General features: G+C 44.9%; 1 protein-coding gene across 1 annotated transcript in view; it reads left to right on the top strand.

Moving 5' to 3' along the window:
- The window catches only part of SYNJ2 (synaptojanin 2), a 151818-nt gene that overhangs the window by 24922 nt on the left and 109890 nt on the right, over positions 1-17006 (top strand). Inside the window, 1 exon segment of the mRNA XM_038767874.1 lies at positions 2012-2098. Coding sequence (XP_038623802.1) covers positions 2012-2098 — 87 coding nt within the window.

Below are 17006 nucleotides of genomic sequence, written 5' to 3'. Positions count from 1 at the left end.
GGTGCTGCTTATGGGGAATAGTTTTTAGGGTTTTTTTCATGTTATTTGTTAAGCACTTTACTTTGTGCCAGGCTCCGTACTAAGTGCTAAGCTAGATACAAGCTAATCAGGTTGGTCACAGTCCATGTCCCACATGGGGGTCAGAGTTTTAATCCCCATTTTCCAGATGAGGGAACTGAGGCACAGAGAAGTGAAGTCACTTGCCCAAAGTTACATAGCAGACAAGTGGCAGAGCCAGGATTACAACCCAAGTCTTCTGAATAGTCAGCATGTTATAACAGCTGTGCAGCTGAATGGTCCTTGTCAATCCAGTAGGGCAGAAGAAGCTGCCATTGGTTCATTACATTGCTCTCATTTACTGATCAGTTACCATATGCAGAGCACAGTATTTAGCGCTTGGGAGACTAAACTATGACAGGGTTAGTAGACAGCCTCCCTGGCCACAATGAGCTTACAGCATGGAGGGGGACAAGGACATTAATATAAATAAATTGAGTTATGGATATGCACATAAGTGCTACAGGGCTAAGGAAGGGATGAATAAAGGGTGCAAATCCAAGTTCCGGGGTGACGCAGGGAAGACCTCTTGGAGGAGGTGTGTTTTTAATGTCTCTGAAGGTGAGGAGAATGAACATCTGTTGGATATGAATGGGGAAGTAGTTTCAGGCTAGAGACAGGACATGCACAAAGGATTGGCGGCTAGATAGATGAGATCAAGGTACAGTGAGTAGGTTGGTATTAGAGGAGTGAAGCGTTTCGGCTGGTTATAGCAGGAAAGCAGCGAGGAATGGTAGGAGGGAGCAAGGTGATTGAGTTCTTTCAAGCCTGTGGTGAGGGGTTTCTGTTTGAAGTGGTGGATGGGCAACCAGTGGCGCTTCTTGAGGAGTGAGGAAACATGGACTGCACAGTGTTGTAGAACAATGATCCAGGCAGCAGAGTGAAGTATGGACGGGAGTAGGGAGAGACAGGAAGCAGGGAGGTCAGCCAGGAGGACAACGGGCTCTTTTCTTCCATCTAAATTGCCTAGATGGCTTTGCTCTCAATATTTAGATCATAAATTCTTCGAGGAATGGGATAGCATCTTTTACTCATATTGTATGTCCCTCAGGCTGGTAGACCCGGACATCATAGTAGCAGACCGCATAAGCTGCCCAGAGTTCAATACCATGAAGCCCCTTGGGCACATGCAAGCCCAGGAGGGCAGAAGCAGCAGCCACTGCTGACGAGGATGACTTGAGTGTCGGAGACCTTTTTTCAGATTAATCAGGATTTGGCAGAGCACAGTCAGGAATGGCTGTTCCCATTTGCATATATGACTGCACAGTTGGTCCTTTTCCAGGAATTCGGTGGGTCTTTTTTCATGAAGTATAATTTTGGCTATGGCTTCAGGGAAAGTGCTTGGTAAGAGGCCCAGCCAGGAGCTCTAAAAAGGAATCCAGGAGTGAACTGACTGAGCCCAGGATGGAGGGCGACTCAGGAACTCATCATTCCCTCCCCGATTCACTAGGCCCTTGGGTACCCCCCCCTCCCCCACGCCCACCTCCCTATACTGAGGAGTGGTGATCTGAAGAGGGAATGACGAGGATTTAGTCACTCCCACAATACTGTTCATGGAGGACCTCCCCGTGGACTGGGGAAGTAGTTAATAACGAATCCCTCCCCACTGCTGTATGAACATATGGAATGTAATTGCACTTCAACATGTTCGCATAGTCTGTGGGGGTGGGAGCCCCTGTGTTTGAAGAAAGACACAGAGAAATGGGCCCCATATGGCCTCTTCCGTCGGAGATCGGCGTCTTCGCAGTCTCACTGGCCTCCGATGGCATTTCCCTTCCCACCTCTGTAATCTGCTGCTGCCATAGAACCTCCCCGCCTTGTCTTTGCGAACTGGGCTATGTTCTGAGCTGGGAGGGGGTGGTTGAGGGAGAGCCAGACAGAACACACTGCAGTCTGAACGAACAGCGAACCAGAGACTTACGGAAGTGCTTTTTCTGTTGTGCTTCTTCCTCAGCTCCGGAAGAGAAGGAAGTAATTAAAGGACAATATGGAAAAGCTGTAGATGCCTACGGTTGCTTGGGAGAGCTCAAGCTCATATCTGGTAAGTCGCATTCAAATGAGAATCCCCTGGGGGCAGAGAGCGACCCAGTAAATGAAAAGACAAGGATGTCTCCTGGTGACTGTCCTTTTAAGAAGCAGGGAATCTTCCGTTATTTAAATGTCGGAAACCATTGAACTGTTTCCTTAATGCAGTTAATTAGGAGTCCCCTAACTGGCCTGTGACAGCTGCCTTTGTAGATTCGGAGACAACTGCCTGCTAGTGAGAGGAGACGGAGGTGACTGCATAACCTGGATGCAAAATGATCTTCTTTTAGCCTGTTCCTTCCAAAGCAGGGGTTTCCCAGAATAGGGTCTAGAGATGTGTTTTCTGTGATTAAATTTATAGGACTGTGAGAGGAGTTGAGGTTGGATCTTATAAAGTTATTTTGAAGCAAGAGAGTTAGTTCTTAGTTGTGAGGGGGAAATTGAGAAGCAACTGGCCTATAAGAAAGAGCAGGCCTAGGAGTTAAAGGTCCTGGGTTCTAATCCTGGCTCCACCACTTGTCTGTTGTGTGACTGTGGGCAAGTCACTTCACTTCTCTGGGCCTCTGCTTCCTCATCTGTAAAATGGGGATTGAGACTGAACCTTATGTAGGACAAGGGGCTGTATCCAGTCTGATTAACTTGTATCTACCCCAGTGCTTAGTATAGTACCTGGCATGCAGTAAGCACTTAACACATACCATATAAAAAAGTAAATCAAGGAGAGTGAAATAATGAATGCAGTACATGTATGTGAGCTGCATAGCCAGTTAAGATGAGCCTCAGTTGGGCCACTGAGGTCATAATTATTTACTTCTTCCACTCAGTTAAAAATTTAAAAAATGTTTCAAGTAAAACTCCAAAGCTTTCACTTCTTTGTATCTCAGTTACCTCATCTGCTAAATGGGGATTAATACTGTGAGCCCCATGTGGGACATGGACTGTGTTCAACCTGACTAGCTTGGATTTAGCTTGTATCTGTTATATGGTGATATTGTACTCTCCAAGTGCTTAGTACAGTGCTTTGCCCATAGTAAGCACTCAAGAAATGCACCTGATTGATTACCCCAGCACTTAGTACTGTGCCTGGCACACAGTAAGTACTTAACCATTAAAAAAAATTATTTACAGCTATTGGAATATTTTTATGAGCACCAAGGATAAGACCAGTTGTAGCTCATCTTAAGCGCTTGGTTCAGTGCTCTGCATACAGTACGCACTCAGTAAATATGATTGATTGATTGATTGATATTCAAGGGCTGTCCTTGAATTAGTGGATGGTTGTTGTCCTTGGTCTGCAGTGCAGGCCCATCTGCCCCCCCTGGCTAAAGTTGGCAATCGATGAGCTTCTGGGCCAATCCAAAGATTTGCCCACATAGTCGCATATTAGGGGTTGACCCATCCACTCAGTGGTATTTATTGAGTGCTTGCTATGTGTAGCACACCATACTAAGTGCTTGAGAGAGTATACTATAACAGATTTGGTAGACACATTCCCTGCCCTCAGTGAGCTTATAGTCTAGAGGGGGAGACAGACATTAAAATAAATTACAGATATATTCTCCTGTGCTCTCTTTTGGGGCTGGGGGAGGGGTGAATAAAGAGTACAAATCCAAGCCTGTGTGATCTTAACTGAATGCTAATGCAGTCATTTCAGGCTCATCTCCTTTTAGCCCCTTCCTTTCAAAGCAGGTGTATTTGAAAATGGAATCTGGAGACTTGGGAATTTGTGTTGGAATTGTGGGGCTGGGAGAGAGTACTGTCAGGAAGGAAAGGGGACTGCAGTTGAAGCTAGAATTGAAAAAGATGTCCGATTTTACTTACAGCAAATCCCATCTCTTTGACTGGCTTAACAAGGCTGGTTTCTTTGGGCTCCTTGGACAGTATTTCTCAGGGGGATTTGAAGTTTCCCTAGGACTCCTGCAAGCCCTTTTGCTTTCCCAGTTCACAGCAGTTCTGAAGGGCCCTCAGCAGACAAGGGGATAAGAAAGAGGCAATGTGTCCGGAGTGGGAGTTGAGCGACTTCTCTGATCCTTCTGCATGTGGCCCTTGAAACCTACCATGGTTCCTGAAAATGGGTCAGTGGTATCTACTGAGCATTTGTTGTAGGCAGAGCACTGTAGTGAGCACTGTAGTAAGCACTTGGGAGACAGCAGTACAACAGAGTGAGAATACACGGTCCCTGCCCACAACAAGCTACCATCAAGAATAGGGAAGCAAGCAGGAAGCCAGACTCCCGTAAGACCCCAGGGCAGGCAACCAGCCTCCTGGGTCAAATCACCTGCCTGCCTGGAGCATATAATAATAATAGTAACAACAACAGTAATAGTATGTAAGTGTTTAGTATGTGCTAAGGACTGTATTAAGCTCTGGGGGTAAATACAAGATAATCAGGTCAGACACAGTCCCTGCCCCTCATGGGGTTCACAGTCTAAGTAGAAGAGAGAAGAAATATTGAAGCTCTATTTCACAGATGAGGAAACTGAGATATAGAGAAGTTAACTTGCCCAAGGCCACACTCAGCAGGCAAGCGGTAGAGCCAGGATTCAAACCCAGGTCCTCTGACTCTGAGGCCCATCCTCTTTCCACTAGGCCACACTGTTTCATCTAGTTGGTTGTGATGAAAACCAAAGTGCCTAAGGATTAAAGACCCAGGTGCATAGGCAAAGCAGACAGAAGGATGACTAGACTGTGAGCCCGTTCTAGACTGTGAGCCCATTGTTGGGTAGGGACTGTTTCTATATGTTGCCAACTTGTACTTCCCAAGCACTTAGTACAGTGCTGTGCACACAGTAAGCACTCAATAAATATGAACTTAGTCTTGAGGGACCCTAAAGCTAGTGACTGAGAGTAACAGGAGGAGCTAGCTAAAGACATGGAGAAGAAGCAGCCAGCAAGATAGAAGAAACAAGAGAGGACAGTGTCAGTGAAGCCAAGGTTAGATAAGGTTTCATGGAGCAGGGGGTGATCCACAGTGTGGTAGGCAGTTGAGAGATCTAGGAGAATTAGGATGGAGTAGAGGCAGTTGGATTTGGCAAGAATGGAGTGTCCTAAAAGGAAGCATAATCGCCCTTTGTCTAAAAAGTTGACATTGGATCCTGACTGTCAGCCTAGGGCCTTCAGCAAGCTTCTATTAACCCCCAAGATGCCTTCTCCTGGTCTCTGGCCCCAGGGAGAACTGGTTGTGCCAAGGAAGATTCAGGGCTTGAGTGCTAGAGGACTTGTACTCCTCCTCAGGAGAGAGACTCAAAACCGTCTGCACAGAGTGAAGATTTGAGGAGCAAATGATCAGTCTCCATCAACCCGTAGGAGACCCAATCTGTGCTGACTAGAAGAACTAAGTGGTGATTGTCTGAGTGCTCGTACTCCTCGGAACAATGAGCGTGACAAAGAAAGACTCCTTCTATCCCCAATATGTCAGACCACAGCTTTTCTCCTCTTCTAAATCCTTACGATAGATTGTAAGCTCCTCACGGGTAAGAATCGTGTCTATCAACTCTGTTAAGTTCTATTTTCCTAAACACTTAATACAGTGCTCTGCACACAGTAAGTTCTCACTAGATACCACTGATTGATTTTTTATTTCCTCTTCCCAGATCACAGTGTTCCTATCGTCTCAACACTTTTGCACTTACTATTTCTCATTTCATTTCTGAATGTCTCATTTTACAGAGCGCATCTTCTTATTTGTAATTCGTTATTTTGTGCCTGTCTCTCCCCAGCTAGATTGAAAGCTCGTTTTGGGCCATCTTCTATCATGTTCTTCCAAGCTCTTATTACAGTGCTATGCACACAAAATAATAATGATATAATTGTATTTGTTAAGCACTTACTATGCATCAAGCACTATATTAAGTGCTGGGGTAGATACAAGATAACCAGGTCCTGCATGGGGCTCGCTTTCTAAGTAGCAGGAAGCACAGGTATTGAATCCCCATTTCACAGGTTAAGGACCTGAGGCACAGAGAAGTTAAGGGATTTGCCCAAGGACAAACAGCAGGTAAGTTTGTCCTTGTCGGAGGCCTTACCAGACTGAGCCCCGTCCCCATCCCCCCAGCCCTACCTCCTTCCCCTCCCCACAGCACCTGTATATATGTTTGTACAGATTTATTACTTGTACATATTTTACTTGTACATATTTACTATTCTATTTATTTTATTTTATTAATATATTTTGTTTTGTTGTCTGTCTCCCCCTTCTAGACTGTGAGCCGTTATTGGGTAGGGACTGTCTCTATATGTTGCCAACTTGTACTTCCCAAGCGCGTAGTACAGTGCTCTGCACACAGTAAGCGCTCAATAAATATGATTGAATGAATGAATGAATAAATGAAGGTAAGTGGTGGAGTTGGGATTGGAACCCAGGTCCTCTGACTCCCAGACCTGTGCTCTTTCCACTGGGCCATGACGCCTACCTACTATTGATTGCTATCAGTTGGGAATGTGATGTTGTTGGGCTCTCGTGGTCTGGGAAACCTGAAATTCACTGAAACTTGTGTCCCTTCCATTTGGCCAAAGCCCACTTGAACTTGGAAGGTAGATAATAATTATTGAACCAGTAACAGTTGGATCCAGCGGCTATACCAAGAATCAAATCTGACAGCAGGACTTGTTTGGCACTAAACTAGGCCACTCTGAAAAGCAGTGTGCCCAAGTAGAGAGTGGACCTGAGAGTCAGAGGACCTGGTTTCTAATTCCAGCTCCACCAGTTACCTGCTGTGAGACCATGGGCAAGTCACTTAATTTCTCTGTGCTTCAGTTCCCTCATCTGCAAAATGGGGATTAAATGCCAATTCTCCCTCCTGTTTAGAATACAAGCCCATGTGGAATTTAATAATAATAACGATGGCATTTGTTAAGTGCTTACTGTGTGCAAAGCACTGTTCTAAGCACTGGGGAGGATACAAAGTGATCAGTTTGTCCCACCTGGGGCTCACAGTCTTACTCCCCAATTTACAGATGAGGTAACTGAGGCACAGGGAAATTAAGTGACTTGCCCAGTCACACAGCTCACAAGCAGTGGAGCCGGGATTAGAACCCATGAACTCTGACTCCCAAGCCTGGGCTCTTTCCACTGAGCCACACTGCTTCCCATAATTTGATTATCTTGTATCTGCTACAGTGCTTGGCATGTAGTAAGCATTTAACAAATATTGTTATTATTATTGTCATCATCATTGTCATCTAAAGGTCACACTGCCTATGTGGAAGGCAAATTCTATCATTCTATTTCTGGTCATCTAGTTCTGATTCCCCTGGCTTTTCCCTTCTCAGAATACCATGGCATGGATTCTGAGCCACGTTCCTCCACAAAAGCAGGAGTCTTTCATGAAAGACTGGGACTTTTATAGGCAGGATTCTTGGAAAACAATTTGTGGTGGTTGTATTCCTGTCACCCTCCTTTCAAAAGATCCATGAGGCTTACCAGGCTAGCATATGAGAGTCTTTGATCAGAGATGCATAGGGGTAGCCTGGGTTTTATAGTCTAATTTATAGAACATATCTGCCAATTCTGTTATGTTGTACTCTTCCAAGTGCATAGTACAGTACTGTGCACACAGTGAGTGTTGAATAAATACAGTTGATTGGTAATTTTGGAAACTTTCTGATGGGAGAAAACATAAGGTAGAGGAACGAACAAGGGAGAGAGTCACTGCTCAGCAATTTTCCTGCTGTGTGACCTTGGGCAAGTCACTTAATTTTCTCTCTACTTCATTTTCATCTTCTGCCCCTCCCACACACTATGAGCCCCATTGTGGGATAGGGTCTGTGTCCAGTTTGATTTATTGGACACAGAAGCAACTTGGCATAGTGGAAAGAGCATGGGTCAGGAAGTCAGAAGACCTGAGTTGAAATCCCAGCTCTACCACTTGCCTGCTGCATGACCATGGGCAAGTCACTTAAGTCCTCTTTGTTTCCTCATATGTAAAATGGGTATTCAGTATCTGTTCTCCCTCCTATTTAGTTTGAGCCTTGCGAGGAACAGGTACAGTCTCCAATCTGATTAAGTTGTATTTACCCTGGTGCTTCATACAGTGCTTGGCATATAGTGAACACTTCAGAATCATTACCATATTTCTAAGCTAGGAATTAGCATAGGTCTTTGCACATAATAAACACTCAAGAAATAGATAGGAATGAATGAATGAAACATCCTACCACAATAACTAAAAGTACTTATGGTCAGTGGTATTTGAGTGCTTACTGTGTGCAGAGCACTGTACTAAGCAGTTGGGAGAGTACAGTCCAACGTACTTGATTGATACATTCATTCATTCATTCATTCGTTCAGTTGTATTTATTGAGCACTTCATGTGTGCAGAGCACTGTACTAAGAGCTTGGGAAGTACAAATCGGCAACATATAAGGTTAGATGCTTACATGTCTATGGCAAGTCAGTAAAACTCTCCCAGGTTAATACATTCACTTGTTTTTCCAGCTGTTTTGTTCTGCTTACACTTGGTTTTTATCTGGCTTTCCCAGTCTTAAGTTTTGCCCCTCATTGGGTTGTCAGTTGAGGGCAGGGAATATTGATTCTTGCTACTGTTGCACTCTTCCAAGTGATTAGTGGCAGTGTCTAGCACTCAGGTGCTCAGTGGCCGTTGATTGATCCCCGATAGATTGTAGTTTTTATGAGGTCAGGGATCGTGTCCACTAACTCCATCAAACTCTCCCAACTGTTCAGTACAGTGCTCTGCATGAAGTAAGCACTCTATCAGACTCTCTGATCTAATTTCCTTGTATATTCCCCAGCATTTGTCACAATGCTTTGGCACATGGTGAGTACTTTAGTAAATATGAAATTTATCAAACTCTCCCAACTGTTCAGTACAGTGCTCTGCATGAAGTAAGCACTCGGTCAGACTCTCTGATCTAATTTCCTTGTATATTCCCCAGCATTTGTCACAATGCTTTGGCACATGGTGAGTGCTTTAGTAAATATGAAATTTATTCCTAGCCTCTATTAAGGAATATAAATGAGAGAGAGGCTTGGTCTCCCCACAATCCTCTGCCCCTTCTACTCAGTAATGTTTCTTGATCACCTGCTATGTGCAGAGTTCTGTACTAAGTTCTACGAGAGCAAGAAGAAGCATCGTGGCTCAGTGGAAAGAGCTCGGGCTTTGGAGTCAGAGGTCATGGGTTCAAATCCCAGCTCCGCCAATTGTCAGCTGTGTGACTTTGGGCAAGTCACTTAACTTCTCTGGGCCTCAGTTACCTCGTCTGTAAAATGGGGATGAAGACTGTGAGCCCCCCAGGGGACAACCTGATCACCTTGTAACCTCCCCAGTGCTTAGAATAGTGCTTTGCACTATTCTCTCTGGTCGTTCTTTCTTAGTCTCTTTTGCAGGCTCCTCCTCCCCCTCCCATCCTCTTACTGTGGGGGTTCCCCAAGGTTCAGTGCTTGGTCCCCTTCCGTTCTCAATCTACACTCACTCCCTTGGTGACCTCATTCGCTCCCACGGCTTCAACTATCATCTCTACGCTGATGACACCCAGATCTACATCTCTGCCCCTGCTCTCTCCCCCTCCCTCCAGGCTCGCATCTCCTCCTGCCTTCAGGACATCTCCATCTGGATGTCCGCCCGCCACCTAAAGCTCAACATGTCGAAGACTGAGATCCTTGTCTTCCCTCCCAAACCTTGTCCTCTCCCTGACTTTCCCATCTCTGTTGACGGTACTACCATCCTTCCCGTCTCACAAGCCCGCAACCTTGGTGTCATCCTCGACTCCGCTCTCTCATTCACCCCTCACATCCAAGCTGTCACCAAAACCTGCCGGTCTCAGCTCCGCAGCATTGCCAAGATCCACCCTTTCCTCTCCATCCAAACCGCTACCCTGCTCATTCAAGCTCTCATCCTATCCCGTCTGGACTACTGCACTAGCCTTCTCTCTGATCTCCCATCCTCGTGTCTCTCTCCACTTCAATCCATACTTCATGCTGCTGCCCAGATTATCTTTGTCCAGAAACGCTCTGGGCATATTACTCCCCTCCTCAAAAACCTCCAATGGCTACCGATCAATCTGCGCATCAGGCAGAAACTCCTCACCCTGGGCTTCAAGACTCTCCATCACCTCGCCCCCTCCTACCTCACTTCCCTTCTCTCCTTCTACAGCCCAGCCCGCACCCTCCGCTCCTCCACCGCTAATCTCCTCACTGTACCTTGCTCTCTCCTGTCCCGCCATTGACCCCCGGCCCACGTCATCCCCCGGGCCTGGAATGCCCTCCCTCTGCCCCTCCGCCAAGCTAGCTCTCTTCCTCCCTACAAGGCCCTGCTGAGAGCTCACCTCCTCCAGGAGGCCTTCCCAGACTGAGCCCCTTCTTTCCTCTCCCCCTCGTCCCCCTCTCCATCCCCCCCATCTTACCTCCTTCCCTTCCCCACAGCACCTGTATATATGTATATATGGTTGTACATATTTATTACTCTATTTATTTATTTATTTATTTATTTATTTATTTTACTTGTACACTTCTATCCTATTTATTTTATTTTGTTGGTATGTTTGGTTCTGTTCTCTGTCTCCCCCTTTTAGACTGTGAGCCCACTGTTGGGTAGGGACTGTCTCTATGTGTTGCCAATTTGTACTTCCCAAGCGCTTAGTACAGTGCTCTGCACATAGAAAGCGCTCAATAAATATGATTGATTGATTGATTTGCACATAGTAAGTGCTTAAGAAATGCCATCATTATTATTACCAGTGCTTAGAACAGCGCTTTGCACATAGTAAGCGCTTAATGAATTACATTATTATTATTATAACTGTGAGCTTGTTTGGGGCAGGGAACGGGTCTGTTCTTGTATTGTACTCGCCCAAGCACTTAGTACAGTGCTTTGCACACAGTAAGTGCTCAATAAATATGATTGAATGAGTACAAGGAAAAATGAAAGATTTAAGTATGATGCTAGATGAAGAGCCATTCCAAGTTTGGAGAAACTCATGGATTAGTGGTTCATAATGAATTTCTAGGGAGAATTGATCCGTCCCCAAACAGGCTGTGACATCCAGGCTAATGTTTAGGGGTGGATCATTTCTTACTGCTGTCATGGTGTTTTCTTATTGTTTTTTTTTAAATAGTATTTGTTAAGCACTTATTTTGTGCCAGGCACTGTACTAAGCACTGGGGTAGATAGCAAGATCATCAGGTTGGACACAATCTGTGTCCCAAAGGGGGCTCACAGTCTTAATCCCCATTTTTCAGGCGAGATAACTAAGGTACAGAAAAGTGATTTACCCAAGGTCATATGGCAAGTAATTGGAAGAGTTGGGGTTAGAACCCAGGTCCTCTGACTCCCAGGCCTTTTCTCTTTCCATTAGGCCACCCTACTTCCTGCAGTTATACTCAGCATTCTGTTGCTGTTGTCAGAGACAAACTACCAGACCGGATGGACCATTAGTCCAGCCCAGCAGGGCATGTTTTATTTTCTTAGTGATGTCCTCTCAAAAATATTGGGGCTGAAATTTGCTTTTCCTTGAAAAATTTCCTTATCCCCTCTTCTACTTGTCTTTCACCCTGCCACCCACTCTTTAGAAAGACCATATGGGTTAGGACATATAATATCCTAAAATGTCCTAGTTCAGGTAATTTAGGAAATGTCTTTTGACATTATCAAAACCAATATCTGATAATCTGGAAGCAGCGTGGCTCAGTGGAAAGAGCACGGGCTTGGGAATCAGAGGTCATGTGTTCTGATCGCGGCTCCTCTGCTTGTTAACTGTGTGACTTTGGGCAAGTCACTTTGCTTATCTGTGCCTCAGTTACCTCATCTGTAAAATGGGGATTAAGACTGTGAGCCCCACGTGGGACAACCTGATCTCCTTGTATCCTCCCCAGCGCTTAGAACAGTGTCTTGCACATAGTAAGTGCTTAACAAATGCCATCATTACTATTATTACTATAATAGGAAGTTTTATTGGTTTCTTTTGTGAAACTGATATCGAGACAGCAGGAAAACTCTTCCTTATACTTGTGACAGACTGTCATAAAGTCATGGGTTTTATTCCCGGTTCCACCATTTGACTGCTATGTGGCCTTGGGCAAGTAAAATCACAATTAAGACTATGAGCCCCAGGTGGGACAGGGACTGTGTCCAACCTGATGTACTTGTAGCCACCCCAGTGCTTTGTACAGTGCCTGGCACATAGTAAGTGCTTAAAAAGTACCACAATTATTATTATTATTATTATTTCCATTCATCTGACCCCAAATAACCTTTAATGCTAGAAACTGAGAATGGTGCAATGTGGGAGAGGTCCCACAGGTATGAGATGAACTATTGGAAATTATCCATTGATTTATTTTCTGTTTTTTCAGCTTCTTGTAGCAGAAAAGATTGATATGTGACAAAATGATAAATGTTAAAATTCAGAAGTTCAAGTGAGAGCCAGTTTACTTTGGATTTATTGTACTTGAGAAGCAAGAACATACATTCTGTAAAGTGAGAAAAAGTGGTGGGTGGATGTTTTATGCAGGGTACTTTGTAGAGTTTGTGGGTTTTTTATGGTATTTGTTAAATGCTTACTATGTGTCAAGTATTTTTTTAAGTGCTGAGGTAGATAAAAGTTAATCAAACAGGATACAGTCCCTGTTACGTATGGAACTCCTAGTCTAAGTAGAAGGGAAAACCAGAATTAAATCCCCATTTTGCAGACACACAGAGAAGTAAAATGACTCTCCCAAGATTACACAGCAGGGAAATGGCAGAGTTGGATTTGGAACCTCGGCAGGCCAGTGGTTTATCCATTCAGGCCATGCTGCTTCCCATTTGGCATGTTTTTCCATTATTCTGCACATAAACAAAAATTGCGGACTCAGTGCATTTTAAGAACTAAACTATTTATCATCTTGTGCTCATAGTCCGTGAGCACCAGAAAGTTTCAAAATTGAATTGAAAGGGGGTAGAAAATCAGTAGGGTGGGAGAGAAGGACTTAAGAGCCTTTTTGAAAATGGGATGCTGGCTCTGGGTGGTGGGAAGACAAGCAAGGCAAGTTGCTGCCAGTATTGTTCTTGAGCAAACAAAGCACATGCTTTGTTTTTAATGTTGTCAAATCTTGCATTCATCAAGGGTTCTAAATAACAGGACAGTGGTCATAGTGGAGTCCAGTTGAACTGCAGAAAATGGTTACAAAATGAGCAAGGGTGATTTCAGGTGCCTAGTAGTAGCGAGAGTATTTATTAACCCGTGTCGGAGTGCCAAGCACTAGGAAAGAGCACCTGAGTGAGAATTATACCTGGGCCCTGGCTTTCAGGGGGCTCATAAATCTAAACACCATGAAAAGCAGCATGGCCTAGTTGAAAGAGCATGAGCCTGAGAATCAGAGGCTTTGGGTTTTAATCCCGGGTCCTCCACTTGACTGCTTTGTGACCTTGGGTGAATCGCTTCACTTCTCTGGACTTTACCTCATCTGGAAAACAGGGATTAAGATTGTGAGCCAGTCCCATGAGGGACAGAGACTATATCCAACCTGATTAGCTTGTATCTTCCTGAGTGCTTAGTACAATGTCTTAACACCACTTAAAAAAACAGTATAAGATAAGGGAGAGATAGGCAGCAGATATGTAGAGAAAGAAGAAACAGTACAAACATTTAAACAAATGTAAAAGACAAGGACAAATAGAATAAAAACAAGCAGTAGCGAACTGCAGTTAGCAGTGGTTTAGGCTCAGTCAGTCACTTTGTGATTGAGAATTTTGTGCAGAGCACTATACTAAACCCTTGGAAGAGTACAATACAACAGAGTTGGTAGACTCGATCCCTGTCCACAAAGAGCCTTACAGTCTACAGTTCCTCCCAACTCAGAATCCAATAGTCCCAGCTGTGGTTTTTCCCTGGGAGGAAAAGTTCTTCCTACACAGAGTCTGTTTGGAGAGTTATACTGGAACCAAATTCTTGATCTGAACAAGAGGGATTTAAAAACAGGTATACCACCCTTCAGCCATCATTTAAGAAAGGTGGAGAAATGGTCTTCTCCACCAACAGCCAGCCATTATTTTGAAGTCTGTGGTGGGAACACCTCTGCCGTTGCCACAGCCTTTTTTTATGGTTTTTAAGCACTTACTATGTACCAGGCACTGTTCTAAGCACTGAGGTAGAAACAAGGCAATCAGGTTGAACACAGTCTTTGTCCCATATGGGATGCACAGTCTTAATTCCCATTTTACAGCTGAGGTAACTGAGGCCCAGAGGAGTTAAGTGACTTGCCAAAAGTCACACAGCAGACAAAAGGAGGAGCTGGGATTAGAACCCAGGTTCTTCTGACTCCCAAGCCTGGGCTCTATCCACTAGGCTTGCTACTTCTCAGGTTGTGGCTTCTCCCGCATGGTGGTGTGAGGCAGGAAGGGACTATGGCCCTGGAAAGGGGTAGAGGGTGGGGTGAGAGTCCTCACGGGTAGGTGGGAGGCCAAGGACACTGTGGCCCCTGCCCCCATACATGGGAGTGTTAGTGGAAGAGCAGGTTGTACAGTTTGGCAGTCTTTGAGTTGTGTTTATGACTCAATAAATTAAGCAATCATATTGAGCACTTACTGTATGCAGAGCACTGTTCTAAGCACTTGGGAGAGTGCACTGTAACAGAGTTAGTAGGTACATTCCGTGTCCACAAGGAGCTTACAGTCTAGATGGGGAGTAAGCTGTTACTATCTCCTAATTGCTGGGGTAGGTACAATCAGGTCAGACATAGGCCCTGTCCCACATGGGGCTCACAGTCAAGATGGAGGGTGAGCTGGTATTTAATCCCCATTTTACAGTTGAGGAAACCGAGGCACAGAAACACTGTGACTTGGCCTAGATCATAAACGCAGGCAAGAGAGCCAGAATTCAGTTCTCTTTCCCCTAGGCCCACATTTCTTTCCAGTAGGCCAAGCTGCTTCTGTTGCTATTGAGATGAGCAGAGGATGGGCAGGTGTCCAAGGCCTCCTGGATTTCAGAGCTTATTTTTTTTTTTTAACAAGCTGCCCAGAACCTTCGTCACCCACTTCCCTGAGCATCCCCTTCCAGATATGGAAATGTTGAATGTCTTTAAAAAGTAAGAGGGAAAAGTCCCTCCCACACAGAGGCTATTTGGAGAGTTAGGCTCGAACCAAATTCTCAACCTGAATAAGGGGGATTTAAAACAAGAAAAACACCCTTTGGCCATCACTTAGGAAAGGAGGAGAGATGGTTTTGGATTATTGTGCCTGTGCAGAACTTTGCTTGGAGGTGCACAGTAAATACTGAATTTGAGGACTACAGAGAGAATGGGTTTCATTCCCTAGCCACTGACTTGACATGCAGAGTGTTAGCCTCTTCCAGAAGCCTGACCTAGGGCTTGTCCAACCAATCAATGGTATTTATTGAGTACTTACTGGGTACAGAGCACTGTACTGAGCACTTGGGTGAGTACAGTACAACTGAGGTAGCAGACACACTCCCTGGCCACAAGGAGCTTACAGTATAGAGGTGAGAGGCAGATTTTAAAATAAATTACGGCTGTGTGCAATAAGTGCTGTGGCACTGTGGGTGGGGTGAATAAAGGGTGCAAATGCAAGAGTGACACAGAAGGGAGAAGGAGTAGGTGAACTAAAGGCTTAGTTGGTGAAGGCCTCTTGGTTGAAATGAGATTTTAATAAGGCTTTGAAGGTGTGCAGAGTGATCGTCTGTTGTGTGTGAAGGGGGAGAGGTAGGACAACGGCAAGGGGTCAGCGGCCAGGTAGATGAGATTGAGGTACAGTGACTAGGTTGGCTTTAGAGGAGCGAAGTGAGAAGGCTGGGTTTTAGTTGGAAATCGGCAAGATGGCTGTTAGACTGCCTCTTCAAGACACCTCTTACTGACTTGATGGAGTCACAGAGTATCTTTTTGCCCTTGCTAACTTCCTCTCCCCACTTTCTAATCTGTTTTTCCTTCTGAGAAGCAGCATAGCCTAGTGAAAGAGCGTGGGCATGGAAGTCCAAGCACCTGGGTTCTAATCCTGCTGTTGCTTGCTATGTTACCGAAAGCAAGTCACTTAACTTCTTTGTGCCTCAGTCTCCTCATCTGTAAAGTGGGAATTCAATTCCTGTTCTCCCTCCTCCTTAGACTGTGAACCCCATGTGGGACAGGGCTTCTGTCTGACCTAATTATCTTATCTGTCTACTTCAGTGTTTACTACAGTGCTTGGCACATAGTAAGCACTTAACAAATATTACAGTAGTTGTATTTATGATTCCCATGTCCCCAAATCTATCTAGCTATGCCTATTCTTAGCAGGGTTCTCGAACAGCAGCTGAACATCACTAAGTGGGTTTTTCTGTAACTGTTTCTACATACCTGAGCCAAGACAGCTCAGCAAGTCTCAAACAGGAGAAACAGAAATTTCTTCCTAGCAAAAGCTATTTAAATTTTGGCTTTTTCCCCTGGCCTTCCGATTTTTGATGGAAAACCCCCACCACCCATCCATAACATGAAGTCTTGTTCCATTTGAGGAGTTCAGTCCTCTTGGCCATCTGCCACTGTCCTGTATAGCATTCTTGAACCGTGCATTCAAGCTTGTTTTAATTTCAAAATTAAATTAAGTTCCCAGAGGGAGTTTCTCCTCTCTGCAGCATTGCAAGGGCTGATGTTTGAAGGGTGGATTATTAAGCTCATCTTCAAGACTAACTGACCAGGAATCTGTTTGGTAAAGGCAGGCTTCCCTGTCTCTGAGAAGATGACTTGGAGAGGAATTCAGGCACACAAGCAGGCTTTTTGTTGCCTGGAGGCTTTCTTGCTGCTTATCTTTGAGGAGCTACTTGCCTGCAGGAAACAGTAGAGAACCCTAGGGATCAAGCTCGTACCCTTTTAGGGCCTTGAAGAAGGAGATCTGTAAATTCAGTCCTGGATGGAGTGAAAACAGCATTGAATAAGGGGATCTGAATGGTTTTCACATAGCAAGACCAACTCACAGGGATAAAGACTTAAGAAGTGATTTGGG

The sequence above is a fragment of the Tachyglossus aculeatus genome, chromosome 2 (assembly GCF_015852505.1).
Source record: "Tachyglossus aculeatus isolate mTacAcu1 chromosome 2, mTacAcu1.pri, whole genome shotgun sequence".
In the NCBI taxonomy this organism is placed as follows: domain Eukaryota; kingdom Metazoa; phylum Chordata; class Mammalia; order Monotremata; family Tachyglossidae; genus Tachyglossus; species Tachyglossus aculeatus.
The sequence above is the reverse complement of the archived record's forward strand: the minus strand, read 5'-3'. Positions and strand labels throughout refer to the sequence as shown.